We start from the raw sequence: 10,509 nt of genomic DNA on the forward strand, positions 1-10,509 counted from the left end.
CATACTCAATGATAATAAATAACTTTGACTAGTTTTGATTCTTTTTACTACACCATAGTCATAAACTTTAAGAATGTATGATTGTTCCGGCCCAGATAATCCAGCCACACGATGGCAATATTCGAATAAATCAGGTACGATGTTGTCCCCGACCAAGTCTCGGGTTATCCAGTCCGGTCAGAGTAAGATGCCACATGGCAATCCAATCATTCTGGGTTGTCCCGCATTTCAGAGTTAGGCCAAGAACATTAGGTTGGGCCTACGGGCTTGGCTTCAAGGCCCAAATCAGCTCCACCTCAGGTCTAGCACCGCCCAATCTGGTCAATGGGCAGCCTACACATCAACTGCATTACTCGCCTACACGTCAGCTGCATTGCTTCTATAAATAAGGGAGTATTTTATCTCTAATATATTATATGTTAATCACTTCTCTCTACTTATATTCTGCCTCTCTATCTCTCTGAACTCTTACTGACTTGAACGTCGGAAAACCTATCTTCCCGATGGGTCTACAACAACAATCAACATCAACTCCATTTCTTCTTCATCAGCTCTCACCTGGTCAGACCTAAATTATCCGGTTTACCCCAGTTCTATACAAAAGAACAATGATATTATTGTTGGTATATTTGTCATATGGAAGAATATTGAACAATTGGTATATAGATTTAATATGTGATAATGTAATGGTGATTGGACATTTGTGTTAAAAGACATAAGAGCAGAGTTATTCACATGATGATGAAGAAGAGAAGAGTGTGTCAGAAAGTAGGCACATAAATTGACACTCATGCTGTAGGAATTATATAAAATGTTAATGGTATTGGGTATGTTGAAGGACATTCACTTGTCTTTACCAACAAGGGGTACCATTACATGTGACTTGTATGTCACAATCATCCAATTTAGTACTCACTAAGTGTCAAATCTTATGGAATTTCTCCTTGGTTTTTTCCATCATATGAAAATATCTTATGAAAAATTCATGTATGAAAGATAAAAGATAAATCTAGAGGATGTTCAAGTGATTAAAAGATTCACTTCACACTTAATAATTCGAATTTAAGGTCTATTTTGAGGTTGAGTTTTAAAAGAGAATAAAATATTTCAAAGTCATTTTATAATGTATTTCATAATTTGAAGTTAGACATGGTAAAACATGCCGCTCGACTTGTTTAGCACGTGCCTGCAATAATTTAAGTGGGTGCGGGCATGCCCGCATTGTTTAACGGACAAAATTTAATGCTTAGCCCGTTTTAAAATGGGTTAACGGGCTTGCGGACAGCCCGCGACATTGTTGAATAATTAAAAAAAAGTAAAAGATTTATATAATAAATAAAATAAAATAAAATAGTTGAAGATAAAAAATTAACAAAAACTTTGATATTTTATATGAAGTTGATCAAATCACATTTATATTACAATTTTTGTAGAGATTAAAAATCACATTACATCGTAACTTATTTGAAATTTTCTTAATTTTTCCTTAAATTATGTTTGTGGACCGCCTACATTGCCTAATAGAAATGCCCGTGGGCTTGGCAAGCAAAATGGGCAAATGGACAAAAGTTGCATGCGCCCGCAAAAAAATACAGACTATACGGGCGCGCCCGTGAGCAATACCCATTTTGTTATCTCTATTTGAAGCCTGCTTTTCTCTATAAAGTTCAACTCGCAAACAACTTCTTAATTTTATAATCAGCAAATAAAATGCTACGTGTACACAGTCTTTTTAATCCAGAACCTTTATATCTATTCCTCATTTTCCATTATTTTCTTCTTCCCAAATCTCTATTCCCCTTCATTGACCATTTATTTATTTTATGTATATTTTTTCTATTAAACTTAACATAAGAATACACGTGACTAGTTAAATACTAAGTAAAATGTATGTCATGCACTTACTCGATATACAAATGATTCTTATGGGCTCATAGAGCAAGTAATAATTTGTCTTGTGTTCTATAAAATGAATATATGAGATCCTCATTGTAATAAGGAAAAATGTTTTGTTGAAATATATTATTCATGTAGTATTAGTGTAAATATTTATATATGATTAATATATTATTCATCATTCATTTATATTATATTTACTTAATAATTAATAATGATTAAATATTAATAGTAGATGATACAATAACAATGTAGCAACTCTTATTATGATTAAATGTATTACCCAAATATTTTATTAAATATGTTTTATTGGCAGTGAAGGGCATAAAAGCTATGTTAGTCCATATTTAATGGATAATTCCTTTAACACCATCCTATAATTTGTTTTTCATATGTCACATTCACATTTCATTTAACATGCTTTTTTTTTTTTTTTCAGTTGACACCTTCATTTAACATTTTTATTTCATTTGACACAATCCCAAAAACACTTTTGCAAAGAATGTTGGGAAATGTACAAAAAATAGTAAAGATCTAGTGTAGTGTATACTATTTGGTTGGAAAAAATTTAATTCCCGGAAAAAATTTAATTCCCGGAAAAAAATTAATTTTTTATAATTTTGTTTATTGGACATTTTTGTCTTTGAAAAATTAAAATAATTTGATGGTACTTATATTCTACATGGAAAAAATGCATCCTTTACATTTTTGGTTTCGGTCAATTTAGTCTATTTTCTAAGAATGAAATTATTCTAAGAAATAAATTTTGAGAGATCAATTTGTCACACCAAACTTTTATTTAAAGCCTATTGGACAGATTTTTTATATTTCAAGGACCAAATTTTCACGTAGATAGAATTTTCAATTACTATTTAATTACTTTATTTTTTTTAGAAATCAAATGAGGCTGAGAAAAAAATTACAGAAACCAATTTTTGCATAAGTTTTACTTTTATATTTCAAGGACCAAATTTGCATAAGTTTTACTTTTATTAAATGTATTTTTAGGAATCCAATCCATTTACCCATGGTGACACATGATTTTGTCTCAAAATTTGAGTATTATTCATTTATTGTATTCAAATTGAGTTTTATAACCATTTAATTTGAGTTTTGGTAATGAGTTTTTTCCTTTCCATGTTTGAATTAGTTGAAAGTTGAAACATTATAAACTTCTGATCACTTGAAGCGGATCATAAACCAAAAAAGGAAATAAAAAATAAATCAGAGGGTGGTGATTAGTATTTATTATAAGAGAATAAAATATCTCCTCATAATTCGAGATAATTTATCTCATCTCGTCAGTAAAAGTAACGATATTTACCGATAGTTTTAGAAATATTTTGTAGAAAATGATTTTGTAGAAATATTTTGTCATACTTTTACTAATAGGAGTAAATAAGTTATGGACAAAATTTTTTATTCTCTTATTATATTTACCGAATAGTTTATAGCACGACAGCACATCCGCTATCTCACAGCTTTGTTCTTCTGCCCTTTATATTTATGTGTCAAGAGATATGATTGACCAGAAAAATATTTAATAATTATAATTTTAATTTAAATAATTTTCTTAAACTAATCAAAATTAATAATACATGAAGTGGTACAAAAAATTACATATGAGATATATTTGGAGGCATTCTAGTACCACAACACTTACCTTTTAAAAATAGATAGATAGATAGGTACATGCATTTTGATTTGTATACATTAACATGATGAGTTAGGAACATGTCCTTCATTTGTGTGGCAGGGTATCCATAAAATTGTCCTGTCACATTTCATCTTTTTTGATCTCTCTGAATTCCAATAACAAAATTAATAACACATGCATGCAAAGGATATAGCTGCTACCTTCATTTCTACCTAGATAATAAAGGGTGGTGGTGGTGGTGGTTATTCCTTATTGCATGATTATTACATATTATTGATATTGGAGTTAAGAGAAAATGGATAACTCAAGCATTATTGCATCAACAAATTCAACAGATAAATCATTAATATGTTATACACCAGCTATGACAACAACAAATGGATTATGGGATGGTGATAACCCTTTAGAATATTCTCTTCCTTTATTCATTCTACAATTAACCTTAGTTGTTCTTTCTACACGTTTCTTTGTCTTCATTCTCAAGCCATTTCATCAACCTCGTGTCATTGGTGAAATCATGGTAATTATCTTATTCATCTTTCTTTTTAATTAAATGCTTCTTATGAATTCAAACATATAGAGTCAAATTCAAACTTTGTCACCTTCTAATATGTATAGATTAATATTAAGACATGGTTATGAATTATAGCTCCTTTTATTACTATCAAGGACTTGTTACATGATTTGTCATAAGAGCAGGTAAATAAGTATAAGCATCAGCCTTATAAGTGTTTGGATGCTTAAAATATGTTATTGTGTTAGTCCCACATTGTCTAGTATTAGAATAGAGTAGGGTAACCAATGTTATATATTGAACTCAAGTCTTTAGTTATGATGTGCTAGAGTTTGTAATTCTTATTCTCTAATAATATAATAGTAGCTGATCAACGCTTCTGGGGATGTGGACACAGTTTCTGCTGCACCAACAATAAGTTGTGGCAATATAGCTAGAACATGACCTCAATCATTGGTTTTGTTGGTTTCAAATATTTTATATATACTCTGTCTATGTTGTGCTTTGCTGCAAAGTTGGCTAGTCAGAATGAACTAACTTAAAACTTTGTTGAATCTTTATACAATGATGTTATCGGTATAGACATGATTTACGGTAGGACACTGTTGCGTCATTTAATTCATGTAATCGAGAGAAAATTTGGTTTCGACTAACATTGTAACTGGTGTGATAATATTTTCAGGGTGGGCTATTGTTGGGGCCATCAGTGCTGGGAAGAAATGAAGAATTTGCCTCTAAAGTATTCCCTCTAAAAAGTGTGATGGTGATAGAGACAATGGCAAGCATAGGTCTAATATATTTCCTGTTCCTAGTTGGGTTAGAGATGGACATTGCTGTTGTCAAAAGAACCGGAAAAAAGGCGGTGTCAATAGCCATTGCTGGAATGATATTGCCCTTTATCCTTGGTATTTTCTTCTCTTTTTTCTTAGATGAACACCATTTACATATGAGCAGAGCCAGTGTTGTACTCTACATTGGTGTTGCTTTATCCGTAACTGCGTTCCCTGTGCTCGCTCGCATACTCGCTGAGCTAAAGATCATAAACACAGAACTTGGCAAGCTTGCACTCTCAACTGCTCTAATCAATGATATGTGTGCATGGATTTTGCTGGCTCTAGCTATTGCCTTATCTGAGAAGAATAGTGTTAACACATGGGCTTCAGTTTGGGTTGTGTTAACAAGTGGTGTTTTCGCTACGTTTTGCTTCGTTGTTGTTAGGCCTGGAATCTCATGGATGATAAGGAGAACACCAGAAGGACAACCTTTCAGTGAGTTCCAAATATGCTTTGTACTCACTGGTGTTATGATCTCAGCCTTCATTACAGATGTTATTGGAACACATTCTGTTTTCGGAGCTTTTATATATGGCCTTGTAATTCCAAATGGTCCACTTGGAGCTACTATAATAGAAAAACTTGAAGACTTTGTTTCAGGGCTTTTACTACCTCTCTTTTTCGCCCTTAGCGGCCTTAAGACTGATATCAGCTTAGTTAAAGGTGCAAATAGATGGTTTGGTGCACTCATGGTGGTTCCTCTTGCTTGTCTTGGCAAGGTCATCGGAACTGTACTTATTTCGTTGCTTTTCCAGATACCAACTCGTGAAGGTATTATCCTTGGTTTACTTATGAACACTAAAGGCCTTGTTGAGATGATTGTGCTCAATGTTGGGAGGGAACAAAAGGTGCGCACCTCACTTTCAATAACAAAATCTTGGTTTAAATTGCAGTTGTGATTGTCGTTATAGTTATGGTTACTATGCGTTTATCACAATCGCCGATAATTGTGCAAAAATACTGTCACAATTGCAGCTGCATACAATTGTGAAGACTACTAAAGTCACAATATTATGATCGCAACTATGGCTTAGGCATGCTAATCTTATTGTTTATATGCAGGTCTTGGGTGATGAAACATTTTCAATTATGGTGATTGTAACACTTGTAATGACAGCACTTATTTCACCCATTGTAACATTGATTTATAAGCCAAGGAAAAGGCTCATACCTTACAAAAAAAGAACAATGCAAAATTCAAAACTTGATGCAGAGTTAAGAGTGCTAGTGTGTGTTCATGTTCCTAGAAATGTCCCTACAATAATAAATCTCCTTGAAGCAACTCACCCAAGCAAAAAGTCTCCAATTTGTGCTTATGTGCTCCACTTAGTTGAACTCACTGGTAGAGCTTCTGCCATGCTCATTGTCCATGCCAGTAGAAAATCCGACCGACCAGCCCTCAACAAAACACAAGCACAAACAGACCACATCATCAATTCATTTCAGAACTTTGAGGAGCAAATTGGTTATGTCTCAGTCCAACCCTTAACAGCAGTTTCACCTTACTCTACAATGCATGAAGACGTATGCAACTTGGCCGAAGAGAAAAGAGTATCCATCATCATAATTCCTTTCCACAAGCAACAAACAGTTGATGGAGAAATGCAAGAAACAAATCCAGCATACAGAATGGTGAACCATAATCTAGTACAGAATTCTCCTTGCTCAGTTGGGATACTTGTTGATAGAGGCCTAAACGGATTGAACCGATTAACCGCGAGCCTCGCATCACACGAGATAACCGTGTTATACTTCGGAGGACCAGATGATAGGGAGGCACTATCCTATGGATGGAGAATGTCAAGGAATCCAAGGGTTCATCTCACAGTCATGCATTTTATTCCAGGGATTGATGCAAAAACAGTGACACTAGCAAAAGAAGTAGATGATGAAAGAGAAATGGGTATAAACTATAACAATGGAAGTGTAAAAGAGAAAAGACTAAATGAGGAGTATATAAATGAGTTCAAGATTATGTGTGAAAATGATGAGTCAGTTGAATACATAGAGAAAGTTGTGAATAATGGAGAGGAAACAGTATCAGCAATAAGATCAATGAACAATGTGAATGATTTGTTTATAGTTGGTAGAGGACAAGGTTCAACATCATCAGCAACACTAACAGAAGGACTAACAGATTGGAGTGAGTGTCCAGAACTTGGTGCAATTGGAGATTTGTTGGCTTCATCAGATTTTGAAACATCAGCATCAGTATTAGTGATGCATCAATATATAGGAGAAGGGCCTGAAGGAGAAGAGATTTATGTATCTGATAAACCATGGCATTCAAATGAAAACCATCCTTCTGTAAGACACATGTCAATGGCAACAAGATATGCACCAATGCCAATGCCAATGGCCAATCATCTATTTTAATTACATGTTACAATCAAACACTTCATTTTCTTTGATTTAAACTACTCTTATATGGATTTTTCAAAGAAAGTTTCAGTGTTCTATACAGCTCATGATTTTTATCTTTTTAGGACTCAAATAGGTTTATCAACAAGTAAAATTTGTAATAGATGTATGAGGTGTTGTTATTCTTGTAAGCCAAGATGATGTTTCCAACATAAGAGTCAATGAGTATAGTTTTTTCCCTACTACTTCCAAGGCATTCTTTCATATTTTTGGGTAAGTAACTAATCTCTTTCGGAGCGAAAATTGAGTGGAGCCTTATACCACTAGATTAACGTCTTATTGGTAACCTTATAGTTTGGTAAATGCTTTAATAATGATTGCTTGAAAATATTGCAATCTCCAACCTTAGTTTCCTCTCAATCTCATCCAAATTATTAACTAGCATGATTTGATATATAAGCTGAACATGACCTCAAAATATTAAATAATATAACTAAAAACCTTATATTTGATATCTTTGTCTGTTATGTCCCTTTGATATCACATGAAATTGATAGGTAAAAATTAATAATTTTTATTTTGTCACTGGTAAATGGTAATCTTTCTAGGTACCCAATTGTTTTTATTTCAATGTATAATAAGGTGGATATCTAATAGGAAGTTATATATATATATATATATATATATATTCCCCCTTGTGAGATGGCTGAAATTGGAAATTAATAGCATTCTACTTCACAGTGACACCATGAGGTTATAAATGCAAGTTTACTTAATTCATTATTCACAATGTGTTTGTTAAACGGATCTTCCAAAGCAAAGGGTTATTCAAACAAGATCCCAATACTGTTCTTGTTGAGATAGCCCAACATGTTACAAAATTCCAAGAAATTCTCACAATGGCTGCATTATCATACCTCTTATTGATTTCCAATTGAGTTAATTATATTATATTTCAGTGCATATATTTTTTTCTCAAACCAAATTTGTAATTTGTACTATGTATGATATGAGTATAGTTATTTATTCTTTACATTAATGCCATTTTGTACGTTATTTAATTAATATGCAGACATTGTTGTATGGTTGTTGCATGTGCAGACAAATATAGCCATTTTTCAGTTCCCATATTTGGAATATAAGTACTTTTTCTTAGTTTTTTACTAATTATACAATTCAATGGTTGTTACATGTCTTCTTTTAGGGCAAAATTTATATACGGTATTGTTCAAATTCATGCACGTAAAGTTGGTTATCTAAATATTTAAAGAATATGCTTGAGAGTTCCTGAAGAAACCTCTCTGGCCATTTTCAATTATTCCGGTATCAAAATGTTGCCTTGAGCGTGTAAAATTCTGAATCTTCTTTACTTTTTCATCACTCTAACTTCATTATAATATGAACTTCGGTGAAGCAAGTTTTATTTGCTTTCATTATAAGTATTCTTCTTCCATAACATTACCTTTTAAGTTTGAAGGCTTTGGTTTCATTATACCTAGTCTTTACATCATCGTTTTTCAAATTCCATTCTCAGAATTGGTATGCATTTAACATTCATGATCTATTTTTGTATTTAGTGGAAATTCATTCAGAGATAGGAAACAGCAACAAGAAAAGTTCCAATGTTTTATTTCCTAGTAATATATATGATGGTGCAACATTGAATTTCTTCTTTAAATGTTTTGTTTCCATTTTGCAAGAAGTTTCTATATTACTATTAGGGCATGGTAATTAGTTGCATACTTTTTTTTTATGATTATCAGAAACTAGTTATGTTCTAAGGTTATTTTGAACTTGTACATATATATTGGTAGGTTATGTTCTTATAATATATTAGACAGAAATTAAAATATTGGAGAAGAAATAATGTTGGACCTCATAAATATTTTAAGGTGCCAAAAACTTGTTCATAGTCCAGTTTCTCAGCTGATAAGGTATTTCCATAAGGAACCAATTCCAGTAGCATGGAAAAAACCAGGGATTGGTTGGACCAAATTAAATTTTGATGGTTCATGCAAAGGTAAAAGTGGAAAAGCTAGCATTGGAGGAGTGGTAAGAAATCACAATGCAGAATTTTTGCTTGGCTATGCTGAATCCATAGGACAAGCAAATAGCAATATTGCTGAGCTTCTAGCACTTAGAAGAGGCCTTGAATTAGTCCTTGAAAATGGTTGGAACAATGATATTTGGTTTGAAGGAGATGCTAAAACATTGGTTGAAATTATAGTGCAAAAGAGACAAGTTAGATGCATGGAAGTAAGAAGACATATAAATCATATAAATTCAATTCTATCAGGGTTTAATAACTGCATTGTGAGTCATATATATAGGGAAGGGAATAGGGTAGCTGATAAATTTGCTCAAATGGGGCATCACCTGAATGAACCTACAATTTGGAGAGATATTCCTCCTCATGAAGTTTTGGCTATTATGCATGAAGATGCTCAAGGTAAAGTTGCTCATAGAAGGAAAGGATTATAGATCATAAATTATAAATTATTGTACATATCATTACTAACTTTTTGGTTGTACATAGTGAATGTGTTTGTATATATCTGTAATATAAAACTGTACATAGATAATGAATGTACATAGATAGAAATGGAATGAACTATTTGTTGAAAATGCAAATGACCAGAAAAAAGTTTGAAGCAACTATTTCTTCAAAGTTCAGATTGTAATGACTTATATTTGTGATGCTTAATCTCATATTCTAATTATGATTGTTGTGTGATGGCTAAAGTGACAATTATTCTAACTGAAAGGAGGGTCTTCTCAACAATTTACAAGGTCAATAACTGAAAAAGTATATGGTGACAAGGTTAATTTCTTAATGAGTTTAATAGAAGTGACTTGTGTTGCAAGTAATAAACTTGATCATTTTGTAAAAGAGAATGATAAAGAAATCCAGATGAAACAATAAAGTTGATAATGAATACACCATACACATTAAACATTATACACTTTTTTGTATGTAGCAAAAAGAAACTGTGTAAAACAAAAAAGAAAAGAAATGCTAGAAAGAATGAAGATGAAATTTATATCATTTGAAAAAGGCTCAATGCATTCAAGCCCAAAACCCATCTTATAGTTGAATTTATCATCTGCATATAATTACAAATTATAAAGTATATACATTTTTCTATTCACATCAAGTATGTGTCTTTAACATAGTGTCTTTTACCTTATTATATATATGCAGATTTCAACAAAAGTTATGACAGGAAACAATATAATTATTCTAGACC

General features: G+C 32.3%; 1 protein-coding gene across 1 annotated transcript; it reads left to right on the top strand.

The window, feature by feature from the left end:
- Positions 3,654–7,434, top strand: LOC109330113 (cation/H(+) antiporter 15-like). The gene is made up of 3 exons (XM_019564145.1): positions 3,654–4,073; positions 4,750–5,748; positions 5,963–7,434. The coding sequence occupies exons 1-3, from the start codon at positions 3,849–3,851 to the stop codon at positions 7,274–7,276; spliced, it is 2,538 nt and encodes an 845-aa protein (XP_019419690.1). The 5' UTR covers positions 3,654–3,848; the 3' UTR covers positions 7,277–7,434.

The sequence above is a fragment of the Lupinus angustifolius genome, chromosome LG16 (genome assembly GCF_001865875.1).
Source record: "Lupinus angustifolius cultivar Tanjil chromosome LG16, LupAngTanjil_v1.0, whole genome shotgun sequence".
In the NCBI taxonomy this organism is placed as follows: domain Eukaryota; kingdom Viridiplantae; phylum Streptophyta; class Magnoliopsida; order Fabales; family Fabaceae; genus Lupinus; species Lupinus angustifolius.

What these genes read in the sequence shown, in the direction of transcription:
- LOC109330113 (XM_019564145.1), top strand. Translation starts at nt 3,849, where the DNA reads ATGGATAACTCAAGCATTATTGCATCAACAAATTCAACAGATAAATCA. An exon ending in GTGTCATTGGTGAAATCATG is followed by an intron (nt 4,074 to 4,749) that starts GTAATTATCTTA and finishes TAATATTTTCAG; the next exon opens with GGTGGGCTATTGTTGGGGCC. An exon ending in ATGTTGGGAGGGAACAAAAG is followed by an intron (nt 5,749 to 5,962) that starts GTGCGCACCTCA and finishes GTTTATATGCAG; the next exon opens with GTCTTGGGTGATGAAACATT.